The 20104-nt window shown below is 39.6% G+C and overlaps 1 protein-coding gene across 5 annotated transcripts; it reads left to right on the top strand.

Moving 5' to 3' along the window:
* Positions 1-205: 205 nt before the first annotated feature.
* On the top strand, positions 206-19695 carry VNN1 (vanin 1). Of its 5 annotated transcripts, XM_005859016.2 has the most exons (11): positions 206-399; positions 656-931; positions 2387-2614; positions 3660-3710; positions 5567-5697; positions 7733-7789; positions 10886-11078; positions 11714-12005; positions 12496-12857; positions 17475-17645; positions 18929-19695. In XM_005859016.2, exons 3-11 carry the CDS (start codon positions 2402-2404, stop codon positions 19109-19111), a joined length of 1653 nt encoding a protein of 550 aa, XP_005859078.1. In that variant the 5' UTR covers positions 206-399; positions 656-931; positions 2387-2401; the 3' UTR covers positions 19112-19695. The 5 variants fall into 5 exon arrangements, with proteins under 5 accessions (XP_005859078.1, XP_005859079.1, XP_005859081.1 ...); XM_005859017.2 differs by lacking the exon at positions 656-931; XM_005859019.2 differs by lacking the exon at positions 7733-7789 and having other exon boundaries at positions 212-399.
* The last annotated feature ends 409 nt before the right edge of the window (positions 19696-20104 follow it).

Raw genomic sequence — 20104 nt, 5'->3', positions numbered from 1 at the left:
CAGGTCATGGTGAGTAGTCACGCCTTACCTTAAGCAAGACCTGCCCACTGTTTCTGTGAATCTAGGTTAGCATACCTTTGAAATGCCTCCTTTCAGACTCGGCTAGTACACGCCCAGAAGGCCATAAGTAAAACCGCCCTCCAGAGAGCACATGATCTCATTAACTATCCTGTAATCCAATCCCTGCCTTGCTTTCTCCTGCCTTCATGTAATCTTCCTTTTAGTCCCTCCTTAATTCCAAGTGAGTGAAAGGAAAACCACAAAGCTGTCATTTGAGATCTTGCTTCCTGGCAATTGTCCTCAGTTTTGGCTCAAATAAACGCAGAAAAAATTCCCTACAGGTTTGGACATTTTTATGTCAACATCAGTACTGGCTCCAAAAGTGGACTTTTGCTCCAGGTAAGCCTGTCTCTCTAATTTTGGGGCCGTGGTTTGTCTTGTGACCTCAGTTCTCTGCTGGATCTAAGAAAAATGATTGATTTTTCAGTTCAGCTTTTTTCTTGTTGTGAAGATGGGAGAGGCAACTTTCAAGCTCTTTGTATGTCAGACTGGATACCAATGGGAGCTTCTTACTATAATTTTTAACTTAATAACATCAAACAAATAATTTTTTAAATCTTTTTGTAGCTCATGGCAGTTTTAACTTTTATTTCAGAACTTCCTTCTATAAATTCTTATGTACACATTACATCTCACTGTGAAGTATGTGGATCCCCAACCACCTGGGAATGGAAAGCCAGAAGGAGGTCAGCAAGTAGAGGCAGCGAGGATTTGCCATAGACTGAGGAGGGCGGAGCAGTCACAGCCTCTTGGTTACCTTGGTAGCCACAGAATAAATTTATTATAGCACTGAAGCAAAAAACTCAGGCATATCCATTTGCAAACTGAACTATAATAACACCATCCAAAATAAAATATAAAAATAAAATGGGTAAGCATAAGTAGTTCTGTAAATATAAAAATATTATACTTAATTTGCACTGAAACAAAATTTGCCTACTTATTCTATATCAAAATCTTTAAGCCCCCCCCCCCTCATTTTCTATTATGCTCTCTTCCAACTACTTCTATTTCTCTCTTTAGTTCTTACTCTTATTCTCCCTGTCATTGTTTCTCCTTCCCTATTAACCCTATAGTCAGCAGCCTCTAAGATGGTCCCCAATGATCTCTGCCTCATTCATGCATGACTGTGTGTCAAGTGTGGGCTGGACCACCTACTGACTTGCTTTTAATGAATAGAATACAACTGAAGTGATGAGGTGACACTCCACGTTAGATTAACTAAGAGACTGCGGCTTCTATCCTGGGAGGGTTCTCTTGCTCTCTGGCTCTTAGGGCAGCCAGAAACAAAAGTGTGACCAAGACCTGAAACAAGGCACTCACATCTCTGGGCAACAGTCAATGGGGACCTGAGGCTTGCCATCAGCCATGTATATGAGCCTGGAGCTAGGAAGTGAATCCTTCCCAGCCAAGCTTTGAGATAACTGCAGCCCAGGCCACCAGCCTGACTGCAGTCTCGAGAAAGAGGCACCCAGCTACACCGCCCCAGATTCTGGACCCACAGGAAATAGGAGATCAGACATGTTTGCTGTCCAAAGACACTACATTTTCAGGCAATTTTTATACAGCAATGACCCTTTTGTATTCCTCTTTGTCCTGACTTCCCCATTTTGAGGAAACTAAAGTGAATAAAGTGTAGCATTTAGATATTCATATTCTGCTAGTGATACTGCTATCAAAATTGCAAAGCAATTTAGTCTTCAAATTATTTACACCTATAAAGTTCTAAAACATGAATTCTAAGAGTTCCTATGTGGAAGTGCTAACCACCTGTACTTTAGAATGTGACCTTATTTGGAAATAGGATAGTTTTAGATGGAAGTAGTTAAGATGAAGTCATTCTATAGTGGGCTGGGCACTAAATTCGATGACCAGAGTTTTTACAAATGGAAAATTTGGACTCTGGTGCACTCACTCGGGGAGAAGACAGCTGTCTACACAGCGAGAAGCCCGAGTAATCCTGTCCTCACAGCCCTCAGGAGTGCAATAAGGAGTGTTTTACAGGGTGTGTTTACATTATGTCTATGATGTGAAGCCATCATGTTTTTTTAACGCTAGATATGGGGCGCAGCTACAGTGTTTTGGCCAGGTTCAAGCCTCGGACTAATGAAAGGACAGGGTCCTCTCATCGCCACGTGCAAGTCCCAGCTGGAGGGCAGGGCCCTCCCAGCACAACCCCCGCCCTCCCCCCTAACCCTCACTCAGGATCACCTTTGGCCGTAACAGCTAGATGTTGTGATTTGTCTTTAAAGCACTAAGTTCTGAGAACCACGTGCTTCCTTGTAATTTCTCTCTATAAACAAGGGCTTGCTCTGTTTTTCAACAGTCCTTGGACTTCAGCATGATGACTTCTCAGCTGCTGACTTGTGTGGCAATTTCAGTTTTCTGTGTCTTAAAAGCCAGCTCCCTGGACACCTTTATTGCAGCTGTTTATGAGCATGCAGTGATTTTGCCGAATGTCACCCTCGCACCAGTGTCCCGTGAATTGGCATTGGGGTTAATGAACAGAAATCTGGACCTTTTGGAGGAAGCAATCACATCAGCAGCAAAACAGGTACCTCCTCTTGAGTGTGCTGGCTTCTATGTAGAGAGTGGGGTCCCAACCAGGGTCAATTAAATATGTGTCAGAGTACGTATTTGCATATGTGTTCATGAAACCGGACAACTAATGGGTCCGGGCTGCCTGTCACTACTTGAGCCAATTAAGCAGACAGGTTTTGTTATGGCAGAAATCAGGTGAGCGGGAAGCGACAAACCATATGCACTCGGAGATTCAGAAAAGGACTGTTTATTCCAATACTGCCGGCAGTATGGGAGAGCAACTGGTCATTCCCAGAAATCTGCTCTGCCGCCCCCCATAGGCCAGCTGCTTATATAGGGTAGGACAAAAATTACACAGGGAAATTGGACTATAGGCATGGGGATGTAGGAAGCTGGGGGGTTGTGTGTGGGGGGGACTCCATTGTTTGGGTAACAAGGTTGTTAATCTTTCCCTGAGAATGGACCGCATTCCAAGGCTGACTCCCAGGTCCCAAGGGCCTACAACTCCCAGCCAGGTCAGAATGTCCTTTCTTTAACCAACACAAGGCAATCATGGCTAACAGAGCATGATCACTATTTCCCACAACCATAGCCAGTCCCCAATATTCCTTTCTTGCCCCTAACAGGTTGAGTCATATGAGCATTTATTCCACAATAAGCCGGCAGTGTGGGAGAACAGCAGATCATCCACGAAAGTCTGCTTTGCACCCTTCCATAAACCAGCTGCTTATATGGGGTAGAAGGACAAAGATTACATGGGGAAGTGGGCAAAAGGAATAAGAATGGGTATGCAAAAGGAATAAAAGTGGGTATTACAGGCGTGGGGAAGTAGGCAAATAGAATAAAAATGGGTAAAATGATTACAGATTATTGGCAATGTGGACTAGGGGGTGGGGTGCTTCCGGGATCCCATTGTTTCACAATAAGGCTGTTAATCTTTCCATGATGATAGGCAGTTCTCAGTAAAAGGAGAATGGGCTCCGTTTCTAAATTAACTCCCATGTCCCAGGGTTTACTACTCTCAGCCTGGTTAGAATGTGCTTTCTCTGTCCGAACAGAACAATCACAGAGAACAGAGCATGGTTAATATTTCTGCCCCTAACATGAAGGTAGGTGAAGACATATATGTCAGGGTAGCCAAGACCTTTTGTTTCCCCCAAATTATTAGAAAAAAGACATTATTACTTCCCTAATAGTGAGACAAACTTAAGAAAAGAACAGCTTGGTTATCATTCAGGGGCAGCACTCCTTTGAGAAACTTGCTGTAAGTTCAACAACTTTGTTGTTCTTTTCTGCTACAGATGGAGGGTGGAGGATAAATGGGTCAGGGGCCACGTGCTATTTTTAGAGTATTAGTGGCCTTGGTGCACTTTGTTCTCTTAAGAGTGTGCAGGGTTTTAGGTTAGTTTATAACACCAAAACAAGCTTAAGTTGCAAACTACTTAACTGTATGTATTATATACTTCAAACTTCATTCTAATTACAAGATACTTCATACTTCATAATACTAACACATGCTAATGTATGTTTTATATATGTACACAATCCATATAAAGCTATTATATACTTCATATTTCATTTTAATTAGATAAAAGTATATGTGTTTTTTTATTATTTTATTTTTTATCCTGTATTAGTTTCAGGTGTACTATGTATTATATACTTCAAACTTCATTCTAATTACAAGATACTTCATACTTCATAATACTAACACATGCTAATGTATGTTTTATATATGTACACAATCCATATAAAGCTATTATATACTTCATATTTCATTTTAATTAGATAAAAGTATATGTGTTTTTTTATTATTTTATTTTTTATTCTGTATTAGTTTCAGGTGTACAGCATAGTTGTTAGGAAATCAGCCAGGCGGGTAGTTAAGCTACATAATCTTTACTCCCTGGAATGGAGATAAGAAACACCCTAACCTTTGTAATAGAAATTGACAGGATTAAAATCAGTTGTTAGGAAATCATGTTCTTTACAGAGTGGTCCCCCCAATATTTCAAGTTCCCATACATAGTTATTATGATATCGTTGACTATGTTCTCTATGCTATAATTTGCATCTTTGAGACTATTCTGTAACTACCAATTTGTAAAAAGTATACTAGTATATGCTAATGCATAGTAAGTTCTTGAGTTAAATGAAAGGTTTAAGGTTAAGTATGTGGTTTAAATAAGATATTCATAACTCAGGTATAGACAGATATGTGAAATGTCATGAAAGTCAAGGATATATACATATAACATATCTATCAATACACATTCTTATACATACAAAAATCAGCTTCCAGGATGACTCTCCCACCCGAAGGTGCCCAGGTTGTACCTCTAGGCACCCTCCTGAGAAGCAGGAATCATGTTTGCAGGGTATACAGCAGGAAAGGCTGTAGCAGAGGAAAAGAATTTGAATTATAAATCAATTCCATACACTCAGGTACAAGAGTTGGTCTAAGTTCAGGGAGGGGGTGATTTGGGGAAGAGCTAGGTTTATAGTTAACAACTGTAATGGGTGTCAACTTGTGAGTAGCCTGGAAAGCTATTCATGCTTAGAAAAAAAAATGAAAACATCTGTAATAATAAAAGCGTAATATGCTAATTAGACCGAACGTCCTTCCAGAAGAAGTTGGGGCTGCGAGGGAGGCCCAGGTCCCAGGTGCCAGAGGAAAGCCGGTGCCAGCAGTTGGGGGAAGGAAGGCCTACTCTTGCATGAATTTCATGCATCGGGCCTCTAGTTATAAATAAAGGATGATGTCAGGATTGGAAAATGCAAGTGGTTGGGCAAAGAAAATAAATTGTAAGAGTATAGAAAACAAAGGAATAAGATTGAAAGGGAAAAACATACACCTGAAGGTGGTTTGTCAGCCACTCAATTCCTCAGGTCCTCTTGCAGGCAGGCCCCTTTTTGGTGGTTTGCTTATTTGAGAAATATTTTAATTAATCTGCATGTTTAACAGGGTGCACATATTATTGTGACTCCAGAAGATGGTCTTTATGGCTGGAACTTCAATAGAGAATCTATCTACCCATACCTGGAAGATATCCCAGACCCTCAAGTGAACTGGATCCCTTGTAATCATCCCAACAGGTAAACAGACAGACTTAACAAATTCAATCATGAACATGAGCTTACTTCACTTGGGAAAATTTTGCAGAAGATCATTGCATAAGATCCACTATCAATTCTAAGTTTCAAGACAGCTTTATTATTTTTCATCTCATTTGGAAATATTTAATAGAAAAGTAACTATGTATTATAAAATCACAGAAATCAGTGCTGGAAGGTAACATAGAAACCATCAAATCCACTGAGGGGCTGGATCTGGTCATGGGGTAGGTAGCTGGTTAGTGGGAGAATCAGATCCAAACTCTAGTCTTCTGACTTCTTACTAGTGAACAGAAAAATTGTTTCCCTGTTGTGTCTATAATTTGAAAAATGTGTGAGTAAATAGCAAAATAGTCATGTGTCAGTTTAGAATTTCAAAATTTTCTTTCTCATCCATCAGATAGTTAGTTGATTTGGTTAATGTATACAGAATCCTTAAAGCCTAAGCTAATTGTCAATCTAGGAGGTGATGTAGCAGAACTGTGTAAGTGGTTTAAATCAAGTCTAGTCCAAAGAAATATGAAGTGTGATGAAAGTAGCACTGTTACTTTTAATATAAGCAAAACAATATCTGATGCACCTAAGAGATTCATGTCAGTTAACTCACTTATTTCCAAATGCTAAAATTCTAGGAATTTCTCTTTTGAAATTGCTCTCAAAACTATATAAACTACTGTAACTGCTTATAGAGCCACCTTGATTTTGACCAAGCTTAATATTATTTATCATAATTATCTACTCACATTTCATTGTATCATAACTATTTCATATTTTTCCATTTCTCATGCTAGAAATTCAGTTTCTAAAGCCCCTCTGTTATCACTTCCATTATAAAGTAACTTTATTTGGTTCTTTTTCTTAATCCTCACCCCAGGATATTTTTTCCATTGATTTTTAGAGAGAGTGGGAGAGAGAGGGAAAGACAGAAACATTGATGTGAGAGAAACACATCGATTGGTTGTCTTCTGCACAAGCCCCAACCAGGGCTCAGGCTGGGGAGGAGCCTGCAACTGAGATACGTGCCCTTGACCAGAATCGAACCCGGGACCCTTGGGTCCGCAGGCAGATGCTCTATCCGCTAAGCCAAACCAGCAAGGGCTTCACTTGGTTTTTAATGGCTCTTCCCTAGAACCAAATTTCTAAGAGCCTCCAGAAAATCCCCAGTTCAAAGAGTCTTGTTTTCTATTTATATTTTTCACCAATTACATCTCCGTTCCTTGCCTTCATTCAGTTATTGGACAAATTTTTTGAGAACCTATTATTTACAGCAAGCATGTCAAACTCACGGCCCAAGGGCTGCATGCGGCCCACAACGAATGTTTTTGTAGCCCAGCCAATATAACGGTATGTAAGAAACGTTTTAATAAAAATTTTGTAACTTAATTTTTACACTATCCTATTACACATAATTATTAATAATGACCTACAACATTCACTAATGACTGATTACTATAATCGTGTTGCATCCATTTCCCTTACATGCCTTATGCGCAGGCACACCATTTCTCTCCACTAATACTAGCAGCGAATATTTCAGCAGCCGATGGCCATGCCATTAGTCTTGGACTAACTTGTTTGGTGCACACAACAGGAAATATTTCACTTGTGGAGAACAAGAAAAATAGATTTATTTGCATTATGCTTATTAATTTGTGCAGTTATTCAGTGTTTGGTAAGTTAATGTTCAAGAAAAAAATATTAATTTTTATTAAAATGTTCTATTATTTTATGTAAACAATTACTCATTTATTTCAGCCCTTTGTTTTCAGCTTGTCTCTATTGAAATAAAGCTATGTTTCTATGAAAATTGAAGCTTTTGTTTTTTTGCTGCCCACATAAACTTAAACCTTGTTTATTTGGCCCATGTTAGCTCTTGAGTTTGACATGCTTCATGTACAGGTACTATTCTGGAAAATGGGGTGACCAAAACAGATTAGAAATATTGACCTGGAAAGATTTGATAAATATGTTTCAAGTGGTTCAATGTGTTATATTTATTTCTGTGCATTTCCTATAGAATTGAAGCAAATGATGGGAAAAACTATCAAATGGTCACTTATATAAATGCATTAAAGTAAGTTTTTAAATGTGTTCTTGTATCCGTGATCTTTTACAAGGATATATTTTCAGGCGATTGCTATGGTTTTGTACCAATTTATAAATTTAATGGTCTAGATTTGATACTCAAAGAAAGCTTTCATTACTATTGCCAGCAGATGGCACCACATTTTCATTCATTCAACAGCTCTCCTAATCTTAGCTATTCTTCAATAACCTAGTAGTAACCATTTTTAAATTATTTGTGTGTGGTGCCAATACAAAATAAATATGGATAGATATTACATATTCTGAGATCTCACTTTTCAAAATTGCATTTTAATTCCTTTTCTGGGACAACTGGTAATATGATAAAAGTAAAGAAATTAAGCATTAACAAATGTTCTTGTATTCCCATCTTTCCATACTGGCTGGCACCATTCTAGCCCAACTCGTGTTGTCTCTAATCTCAACCATTGAAATAACTTCCTAATGGTTTCCCTACACTTAGTCTCTAACCATTCTAGTACATTTTATACTGTGATGTCCTATTAAAGAAAATTCAGATCCTGTTACTTCTGTCCTCAAAGCATTTAATGGTACCTCCTTGTCTATTAAATTTGGAACAAGTTTCTTAGCCTCTTGTGCAGAGTTCTATCCCTTATGACTCCAAATAGGCAAAGGGTCTAAACAGACAGTTTTTTTTAAAAAAAAAAAAAGAAATTATCTTTATTGTTGAAAGTTATACAGATGTACCCTTTTTGCCCCCATTCACCCTTCTAGCCCACTCCTTCCCCCGATGCCAGGCCTTTACCAGACTATGTGTCAATGGGTTATGCATATATGCATATAAGTTCTTTGGTTGATCTCTTGCCACCCACCCACCCTGCCTTCCCTCTGAAGTTCATCAGTCTGCTGAACAGACACTTTTCCAAAGAAAATATACAAATGGTCAAGAGGTATGTGAAAAGATGCTCAACATCACTGATCATCAGGGAAATGTAAATCAATACCACACAGATATCACATCTAGTAAAATGGCTATTGTAAAAAAGACAAGATAACAAACACTGAAGAGAATATGGGGGGAGGGGGGGGGGAAACCCTCGTGGGAATGTAAATTGGTGCAGCCACTATGGAAAGCAGCATAACAGTTCCTCAAAAACTTAAAAAATAAGACTACCATGTGATCCAGCAATATCACTCCTGGGTGTTTCCAAAGGAAGTTTCCAAGATATCTGGAAAAGATATCTGCACTCCCATGTTCATTGCAGTATTATTCACAACAGCTAAGACATGGAAGCAATTTAAGTGTCTATCAACGAATAAATGGATTAAGAAAATGTGGTATACAGAGTAGTCCTCCCTTATCTGTGGTTTTGATTTCCTGTTTTCAGTTACCTACCTGTGGTCAACTGTGGCCCAAAAATAGAAAGTGGAAAATCGCAGAAATAAACAATTCATAAGCTTTAAATTGTGCGCTATTCTGAGTAACGTGGTAAAATCTATCACTGTCCCACTCTCCCATCCGGGACGTGATTCATCCCTGAGTCCAGTGTATCCACACTGTACAGGACACCCACCCATTAGTCATTTAGTAGCCGTCTGTTATCAGATCAACTGATGCGGTATCACAGTGCTTGTGTGCCGGTAGCCCTTATTTTACTTAATGGTCCCAAAGCACAAGAGTAGTGATGCTGGCAATTTGGACATGATAAAAAGAAGCTATGAAGTACATCCTTTAAGTTAAAAAGTGAAAGGTCTCATCTTCATAAGGAAAGATAAATCATATGCTAAGGTTGCTGAGATCTACGGCAAAAACCAACCTTCTAGCCCTGAAATTGTGAATAGGGAAAAAGAAATATGTGCTAGTTTTGTTGCTACCCCTCATATTGAAGAATTTGTGTCCAGTAAGTATGGCATTTGGTCTTTCTCCACAATGGTATCTGGTGCTTTATTTTTTCCTGGTTATTTGTATGCCTTATGATTTTTTTTTTGATAAGTGGACATTTGAATCTTACAATGTGATAACTGGAAATCAAAACTTCTTCCTTCCCCGGGGTTTTGTATCTCTTGTTTGTTTTGATTGTTACAAGCTGTTTCTGTGCTGGGCCTAAGCTTGAGGTGTAACTTAAGATCTTCTGAGGTCTTTTGTTAGCCTGTGCCTTTCCCTGGGCATGTGCGGTGACTTTCTAAATTCTCCTATACATGCGATTGCTTTTTTATGTCCTAGTCCTTAAATGTCTGGTGCCCAAAAGGGGGGAAAAATAAAGACTGTATAAATCCCCTAGAAGTCACTTGCAACAATGCGTGAGGGGTGCAACAAAGGCTGCCTGCCCCCGAGTCTGCATCTCTGAGATCAGAAGCAGTTATCGAGGCTCAGAACACAGATTCCTAATATTTGGAGGAAAGGGGCCTTATTGCTCACCTTGCTCCCACAAGCTGCCTGCAAGGTGCTCTGGGAACACCCTCATGGCTGCCTGCCCTGGGGGCTAGGGGAAAGATGGGTCATGGGTAGTCACTGCTGAACCAGTGTTAAAATAGACTGAAATTATCTGCAATTTACCCTGCAAGCCCTCCCCTAGAAGTTTCAAGCCTTCAAATAAACTGCAGAGTTCCGAAGTATTATGTCAGACCGATTCTGCAATTGTTACCTAAGTAGAGGAATAGATTCTTGGTGCTTCCAACTCTGCCATCTTCCTAGAATCCTCACTCTAAGTTGACCTTCTTTCATTCAAAATATTTTTTTAATGCCTGTTTTCTGTCAGGCATGGGTTCAGTGAATAGGAGATGTGTGTGTATTTGCCCCATAATAGCTATAAGATGTAACGTACAACATATGATTAACACATGAATGAATATATGATTATGAATGATGATAAATGCTATGAAGAAAAAAATACATGGCCTGGAGTGTTACTCTAGCATCGTTTTCTACAAATGAATTCCCACAAGCATGTACTTCCTCTGAAGTCTCTTTTTGTTTTAATCTTTCCCTTCTACCTATGTCATTTAGAATTTTTGTGTGTGTATGTGTACATATATTGCATAGTAGGTTCAGGCCGCTATCATCCTGAGTTTTATTAAAAGCTAAGCTTGATTTTTGTTTTCCTCTTCCGATAACACATACCAGATTTGGCCACACCCCAGTGCAAGAAAGACTCAGCTGCCTGGCCAAGGAAAACTCTATCTATGTTGTGGCAAATATTGGGGACAAGAAGCCGTGCAATGCCAGCGACCCCCAGTGTCCTTCTGATGGCCGTTACCAATACAACACTGATGTGGTGTTTGACTCTCAAGGAAAACTGGTGGCACGCTACCATAAGGTAGAATTTAATGCAAATAGTTACTAAATGCATAACAAATTAAAGTGGACAATAGGGGGAAATCCTTATTATTGATAAGAAGCATACTTTAGAAGCTGAGTAGCGACAAAGCAGAGAAAGTAATGATTAGGTGTGTGTGCATTTAGGAACACAGGAGTGTGTTGTTGGGAGTGTGTGAGAATCAGTAGGACCTACCTGCATTGAAATATATGTCATCTTTTGGACTTTCTCCTTTTAAGGACATACTCTGGCAATGGCTCAAGGCTAGAATGAAAAAACACTTACCAGATAGACTTGGTTTTAACGAGAAAGAAGCAAAGAAATTCCTTTATCCTCGGAAAATAGATGCATTCTTGGCAAATATGCATTATCTATTTCACTCCTACCTCTTTTAAGATTCAAGGTCTTAAGAGATAAGGATTCCCTTGTACATATCTAAAAATGTGGAGATTGAACCAAAGGCTCCTATTAGCCGTAGTAATCTCAAGTTCTGCACTCTTTCCCTAGGAAGCCGATGGTCATAGATGAAATTAGCACTGCCGAATCAATGTGCACTTGTACTTTTTCAGACACAGTGACATCCAAGCAACTTCTAAAAAGAGATTTACCCCGTCTTCGTCTTCTGTTCATTGCAGCAAAACCTTTTCTTGGGTGAAGATCAATTCAATGTACCCAAGGAGCCTGAAGTTGTGACTTTCGACACCACCTTTGGAAGGTTTGGCATTTTCACATGCTTCGATATACTCTTCCACGATCCTGCTGTGGCCCTGGTGAAAGACTTCCATGTGGACACCATTCTGTTTCCCACAGCGTGGATGAATGTTTTGCCCCTATTGTCAGCTATTGAATTCCACTCAGCTTGGGCTATGGGCATGAAGGTCAATTTCCTTGCATCAAATATACATCACCCCTCAAAGAAAATGACAGGTAATGTATAATTGTTAAGATTTACAAGCTTGATGGAATCCAAAAAGCAAAAAAAAAAAAAAAAAATTCTTTTCTAATATGTACTCCTTAACACAATGTTTTTCAACTCTTAATTTTTGTGTATCTAGCTGGTGACATGCTGTAGAATTAATCTTCATATAAATTGTTTTCAGATTTATTTAGTTTTATTCAACTTGAATAACACCCTTTTTCATTTTTCCCCCAAATACACCACTTCTTATGTGACAACTCTTCTTGGCTTCTTGGTGTCAGACTCTATTGGATTTTTATCATCTGTTGTTCTTGGCATATTTCACTGAATTGGTGTCAGACTCTATTGGATTTTTATCATCTGTTGTCCTGTTAATAAAAATACTAGTTAGTATATACCTTAGAGGAAGTAAAATGTTAATGTGAGTTTAAAATAGTAACAACTGTTATTATTTTCACTTTTCTGTTTCAAATGTCATTTCCAACTTACCGCTTCCAGGAAGTGGCATCTATGCACCTGATTCTCCAAGAGCATTTCATTATGATATGAAGACAGAGAAGGGAAAACTCCTTCTCTCAGGATTGGATTCCCACCCAAAGCACCCAGTCGTGGTGAATTGGACTTCTTATGCTAGTGGAATAGAAGCATTCTCAACGAGAAACAAGGAGTTTAAGGGCACTGTCTTTTTTGATGAATACACCTTCGTGGAGCTCAGAGGAGTCACAGGAAATTATACAGTTTGTCAGAAAGATCTCTGTTGTCATCTAAGCTACAAGATGTCTGAGAAGAGAGCAGGTGAAGTGTATGCCCTAGGGGCATTTGATGGATTACATACTGTTGAAGGGAGCTACCATTTACAGGTAACGTTTATTTGTGTGGCAGTGGAGTTACCAGATAAAATATAAGATACCCGGTTCAATTTGAATTTCAGGTAAACAATGAATTGGTTTTGGTATAAGTGTGTCCAACTTTGGGGAATATGTATACTAAAAATTTTGTTGTTTGTCTGAAATTCAAATTTAGTTAAGCATTGCCAACTTGCCATCGTCAATGTCAGTCTAATATTAAACTGGTTGGAAAAAGGCAGAACATTTATTTTGCAGTACCAATGTTTGAAATGATATAATAGTCACATTAGAGACAATTTTAATGGGTAATTAATGTCTGATATTTCTTACCTGAACAAAGTTAGCCATTTTCCCAATATGTTCACTAATGCCTATTTTGTTGAATACAGCTTAACAGTAAGTATGTCCTGGAGACATATGAAGTTGATCTCTGAAATGTACAGTGAAATAGTTTATTGCTGAAAAGATTCAGCTATGAAGCAGGAACTATAATAGTCTTACGTGATGGGACTCCTAAAAAAATCAGACTTCTTGTTCTTCCCATTCTGGTCTTATCATTTGTGATCTGGTCTCCAATCCTTTTTCACCCAGATTATTGCAATATCCTAACACTGAAAGCCCTTTGATGGAACTGCCCCCATGGTGTAACATTTTGTTTGCTGTGTGATAGGCACTCTACAATGTTTGTTCATTTTGACAAAAAATTATCAAGTGCCTACTACATACCAGGTATATATTCTGTGTTTATTATATGAAAACTAGAAGCCCGGTGCATGAAATTCGTTCACAGGTAGGGTCCCTAGGCCTGGCCGGAAATCAGGGCCAATTGGGACCTTCCTTCCCCTGGCTGCCTGCCTGGGCCTTCCTTCATTCCATGATGCCTCCTGGTGGTCAGAGCACATTATAGTGAGCAGTTGAACTCCCGAGGGGACAATTTGCATATTAGCCTTTTATTACATAGGATGAATAAGTGCAGTGGTTCTCAACCTTCCTCATGCCGCGACCCTTTAATACAGTTCCTCATGTTGTGGTGACCCCCAACCATAACATTATTTTTGTTGCTACTTCATAACTGTAATTTTGCTACTGTTATGAATCATAATGTAAATATCTGATATGCAGGATGTATTTTCATTGTTACAAATTGAACATAATTAAAGCATAGTGATTAATCACAAAAACAATATGTAATTATATATGTGTTTTCCAATGGTCTTAGGTGACCCCTGTGAAAGGGTCATTCGACCCCCAAAGGGGTTGCGACCCACAGGTTGAGAACCGCTGGTCTAGACCCTCCTCATGAGGAATCTTCCCTGGATCCCCAAATCAGGCTAAGTACAGCTCCTTAGTATTTATTTCTACAGCAAAATGTGCATTCCCTGTTCTATCAGATGCCAATCTGTACTGAAGTTATCTGTTCATTTCTAGGTAAAAAAGTGTGGGAGGGAACTCTAGGTGGAGTGGAGAGCATGATCAAGGGTGTGAATTTGTGAGAGAACAAGGTATGCAAGGAAGAGCAAGCAGTTTGGTGTTACTAAGGCATAACCTAACAAGTCAGGACCGATGGAAGAAGAACCTAGAGCAGTGGTTCTCAACCTGTGGGTCGCGACCCCTTTGGGGGTCGAACGACCCTTTCACAGGGGTCGCCTAAGACTATCAGAAAACATTAGGAAGGTTGAGAACCACCGGTCTAGAATGTGCCAGGTTCTGGCAAGAGTGGCTGGGTGAATGTGATGCTCTGACAGAACAGAATGCATGAGGAGGAGCAGATTGGGTAGCAGTGGGCGCTGCTCAGTTTTGCTTGGGCCGTGCTGGTTTTGGAGTACTTAAGGTACATTCAGCTGGGGCCATCCATGAGGTTGTTGAATATATGGGTCTGATGCTTATGGGAGACACTGTATTTAGAACTATTGTTTTGAGAATCAGCAGGATAAAGGTCTTGGTTAAACCCACAAGGGTGAATGGTGTGAAAAGGTGACTACATAGACTGTAAAGAACCATGGTCTAGGGGTGGAACCTTCAGAGCTCCAGTGTTTGAGCAGAAAATGGATAGAGAATTAGGACCTGCAAATAGGATTTAAAAATAAAGAAAAACTTAAAAAGAGAACAATCACGGACAGGAAGGAAGTAGAGACCTAGGAGGAGAAAATTGTGAAGTGTGTTAATGCAATATGTTTAACTTTACTGACATAAATAAGTGCAATTTTGGTAGAATTTCCTGGGCTTATAATGACACAGTGAAAGACAGATTACAGTAGGTTGAATAGTTGAAGGGAAGTAAAAATTTTACAAGAATGAGTGACTGGTTTCCTCTTCAAAACTCTTTTTTAAAGTACATATATTTTAATTGATTTCAGAGAGGAAGGGAGAAAGAGAGAGAGATAGAAACATTGATTGGCTCCCTCCTACATGCCCCCTACTGGGGATCAAGCCTGCAATCCAGGCATGTGCCATGACCTCCTGGTTCATAGGTTGACACTCAACCACTGAGCCACGCTGGTGGGGCCCTTTTCAAAACCTTTGTCTGAGACAGGAGGAAGAGAAATGAGACAAGAACTAGACAGACACTGGCCACAAACGCTGTTTTTGGTCTTTGTTTCTCCATAAGATGAGAGAACCTTGATTATTATTAGGTCTAAAGGAAAGAGCAACAAAAAAGTTTGAAAATGTAGGACATCAGTGTTCCAAGGTACTGGAGAAAGGGAAAATGGTATCGAGAAAATGCCCAACAATTAAAAATTAAACAAGTTATTTTGTAGAAAATTTATTGACATATAAATATTACCATATATTCTGTGACATTTTGACATTAATTGCACTATGTATATGGGACATGTATGATATTACATTGCCATATTTTTCAAATTCAAAACTTATGAGATATAATTTTTTCTTTTTTGTGATAGATTTTTTTAAGTTGGTTATAAAACAAGATAGCCATCTACTGGCTTTCTCTCTCTCTCTCTCTCTCTCTCTCTCTCTCTCTCTCTCTCTCTCTCTTTCCTTTCTCCCCCTCAATCTTGTCCTGCCTTTCTGTCTCCCCCAGAGTCTTGGCTCCACTGGAGAGAGCAGTGGTAAGTCCCTTCTCGGTGTGAGGACTCTCAAGTAAACAAAGCCCTCTGTTATTTTGCTGGGCCGTGTGCCCTTGACAAAACCACTGGTGCCTGACAGGTTTTGGAATTTAAAATTCTCAATTTAGTAGTTTTTTCAGATATAGGGTGACACGTTAGGATTACCGAAAACTGACTGAAAGTTCTGAGCACGTGGGTAATCCTTGCCTTTCCAAGCTGCACAGTAGGGTGATTTAACTCAGCCTTTGGTGAGGGGAATCCCTCAGCTGAGTATCTGTAGAGATTCTTCCTGGGTTGGTCAGGTTTTTCAAGCTTTAAAACCCTTCTAACGCAGGATGACCAAGTAAATGTAAAGTTCAGGTAAGCAAGGAATCTGTTGTTTTTAAAAATATATATATTTTATTGATTTTTTACAGAGAGGAAGGGAGAGGGATAGAGAGTTAGAAACATCGATGAGAGAGAAACATCGATCAGCTGCCTCCTGCACACCCCCTACTGGGGATGTGCCCGCAACCAAGGTACGTGCCCTTGACTGGAATCGAACCTGGGACTCTTCAGCCCGCAGGCCGATGCTCTATCCACCGAGCCAAACCGGTTAGGGCAGGAATCTGTTTTTTAAAATGTAAGGATGTCCCTTGTGATACTTGGGACATTCTCATGTTAAAAACTATTTTTACTATTTTTAACTTATCTGAAATTAACTGGAACTCCTGTCTAGCACCTGTATTCCTGTAGGGTAAATGCCTTGCTGGCAGTACTTAGTCAAGTGGGAGAAATGACCTCACAGGGTGGGATTGTGGTAAAGTCAGATGATCCCAACATTTCGCATGATTAATTCACACAATCCCTTTCAACCACGTCATTTAAAACCTTCATCTAAAGGTCATCTGCGTTACCCGCTCTGAAAATAAATGCCCGTCTTTCACTGGAATAGGGGAGGGACAGTTGCCCATCCGTGGTGGGGACCCAGTATCTGCGGTACCTTTAACAACTTCCCACCAATTTTCCTTACTTCAGCCACCACATCTTTAACAGCTGCCGAGGTACCGAGGCAGCAGGAGTGGAATCTCTGCAGTATTCTGCAGTGTAGTCAGGGTTGATTCTTGGCTTTCCTCATTACCAATTTAGGACTTGGCATTCTTAGATCAGCTAACTCAGTTACGACTTTGGCATTAACATCCCTGCTTCTAAAATTGTGCCATGGTCTATCCTCCTGGACCCCTATCCTTCTAGACTTATATCTTAAAAACATTAATGTTAGTTTTAATAGGATTTCAAGGGAACAAAAAGAAGCATGTATTCTACCTTTATCAGAAAGTTATTTGTATCCCATCTTAACACACTTGCCCTAAATGCTTTCTGTTTAACTTCAAAAGAAGACGTCCTTTTTTTTTTTTTCCATTGCTAGTTGTATTAGCTATTCAGCAATGAACTGGATTAATCAATTGAGGAAATAATATTATTTTTCCAAACAAAGGAACCCGGGCATTTTTTTCAGGGTCAGGAGAGTGTTTCTATTGGCTTGCCTAGGAATTAATGGTTTGCCTTTACTTTCTAGATTTGCACTCTTCTGAAGTGTAAAACAACGAGCTTACACACTTGTGGTCACGCAGTTGAAACTGCTTCCACCAGGTTTGAAATGTTCTCCCTCAGTGGCACGTTTGGAACCCAGTATGTCTTTCCTGAGGTGCTGCTGAGTGAAATTCAGCTTGCACCTGGAGAATTTCAGGTGAGAATCTTTGCTTAATATTGACAACTCATTTCATGTAAGAGGAAGCACTTTTTGAGTACAAAACCTATCCAAGTGCTTACAATCATAAAAATCTCTATTTGAAAAGGGTAAAATTGTCCTTAGGGCTAAGGAAAGACACTGAGCAGGCTGTATTTTTTAAAAATTTTTTTTATTGATTTCAGAGAGGAAGGGAGAGGGAGAGAGAAATAGAAACATCAATGATGAGAGAGATTCATTGATAGGCTCACCTCACACTGGGGATCGAGCCCGCAACCAGGGCATGTGCCCTGACTGGGAATCAATCCATGACCTGCTGGTTCATAGGTCGATGCTCAACCTGAGCCACAGCGGCCTTAATATAATAATTAGTGTGTTCTTTAGGTCGATGCTCAACCACTGAGCCACAGCGGCCAGGCTGCATTTTTCATCTGGAAAGCCTTAATATAATAATTAGTGTGTTCTTAAGATTAAAGAAACATACTGTTGTGGGAACTGTAGGGACAAGGCTGGGTTGTGTAAGGTAGAAGGAAGATTTGAAGAGTTTCAGGACTAATCCCACCAGAAAAAAGCCCTTTGGTATCACTGAGCAGCGATGGCCTAGGGTAGTTAAAAGGAATCCCTCTCATGATGTGGGTGAAGGTTCCATGTGACCATAGGAGAAAAGGAAAGAATGAAAAGCCAAGGAGAGAGAATTTCAGTGGCTGATGTTGGTAAGAAAGTAAAGAGTCGTTGTTTTTTTTAAATGTGTTTTTAGAGGCTAGAAATAATCCATATTGCCCAAGCACTCTGCCCAGCCCCATTTTTCTACTGGCTTTTCCTGCAAGTTCTGCTCTCACTCCTTTCTCCTGGTAGAAACAGCTACTGTGGGGAGTTGGGGAAAATGGGCAGGTTAGGGAGCCGTGGTGAGTGATTGACAGGCTTGATAGAGATTCAGCTGAAATTCCTCAGTCAGTCAATCCCTTCTAATCCTTCACGGAGTCTTTATCTTGTCTGAGAGGACTAGATTTATCTTATACACTCCCAAATACACTGTTTTATGTCTACTAACTTATGGGATGTTTTCTGAGGTAAATAAATTACAGGCATTTCAATAATAAATGAATCAGTGCCAGTTCCATGGCTCCAACTTTTCTTCTGTATCATTTCAAATATTTCTGATAGAACAGAATCTGGCCATTATATTTATTGTTCCCTTGTCCAGTTGTACTGAATTTTAAAAGTGTGTTGTGGGTTGTATAACTTAAAGTTAGACCCAGTCAACTTCTTTGTGTTTTAATTAGGTGTTGAGTGATGGACGCTTGCTGAGCCTGAAGCCACCATCTGGACCTGTCTTAACAGTAACTCTGTTTGGGAGGGTGTATGAGAAGGACCACAAATCCAATGCTTCATCAGACTTCATGGCATACACACTAACAATAATGCTCATAGTTATAACACCTATACTATACTCATTAAGTTGGTAGAATTTTTACATTTTCTTTATTTTATCTTGAATAATTTAAAAAATGATGGATGGATGCATGGATGGATGGATGAAAAAAGATGGGTCTGGTATACCAAATATATATATTTAGATACCTGCCCCCCCCAAATCCATTCCAGACCATATAGATCAGATATATAATGACAGCATTTTAGAAAGGTAAATTCTATAAAATGAGGATAACAGTTATACCGACCTTTTAGGTTTTTTTTGGTGAGATTGTTTTGAGTGCATATAGTTTTCAATGGTTCAGCCACCCTGCATATTTCAATTAGAAAATTAATGAATTCAACATCAGCTAATTGTCTTTGACCTGGTGTCTAGCACTGAAGTATCCCAGAAGGCAGCTGAGCTTACATCTAGTAGGCCTTCATGTTTTTGTTTTTCATTGGTGACTTACTGCTTATTTACTGCTTATCTTGTCAGCCCATAAGCATATTAATAGGGTGGCGCTAGTGCAGACATTTACCAAATCTGACCTGCTACCTGTTTTTGTGTGGCCTGTGAGCTATGAAAGGTTTTTATGTTTCTAAATGGTTGAAAAATAAAATCAAAAGAAGAAGACTATTTTGTGACACATGATTATTATGTGAAATTCCAATTTTATTCTCCATAGCTAAACTTTTATTGAATACTAGAGGCCCCATACACGACATTCGTGCAAGGGGCTCGGCCCTCACAGCCCGCAGCCCCGGGCTTCATCTGGAAGCGAAATTCGTGCAAGGGGCTCGGCCCTCACAGCCGCAGCCCCGGGCTTCCTCTGGAAGGTCATCCGGAAGGTCATTCAGCTGTCCAGTCTAATTAGCATATTACGCTTTTATTATTATAGAGAGTCTCGTTCATTTGTTTAGGTGTTGTTGATGGTTGTTTTCATGTTACAATGGTGGAATTGAATAGTTGTGACAAAGGCCATAGAGCCAGAAAAGCTAAAAATATTTGTTGCCTGGTTCTTTACAGAAAATGTTTGCTGCCT

Source organism: Myotis brandtii, unplaced genomic scaffold (genome assembly GCF_000412655.1).
Source record: "Myotis brandtii unplaced genomic scaffold, ASM41265v1 scaffold123, whole genome shotgun sequence".
In the NCBI taxonomy this organism is placed as follows: Eukaryota; Metazoa; Chordata; class Mammalia; order Chiroptera; family Vespertilionidae; genus Myotis; species Myotis brandtii.
This window is presented reverse-complemented; position numbering and strand designations above follow the sequence as displayed.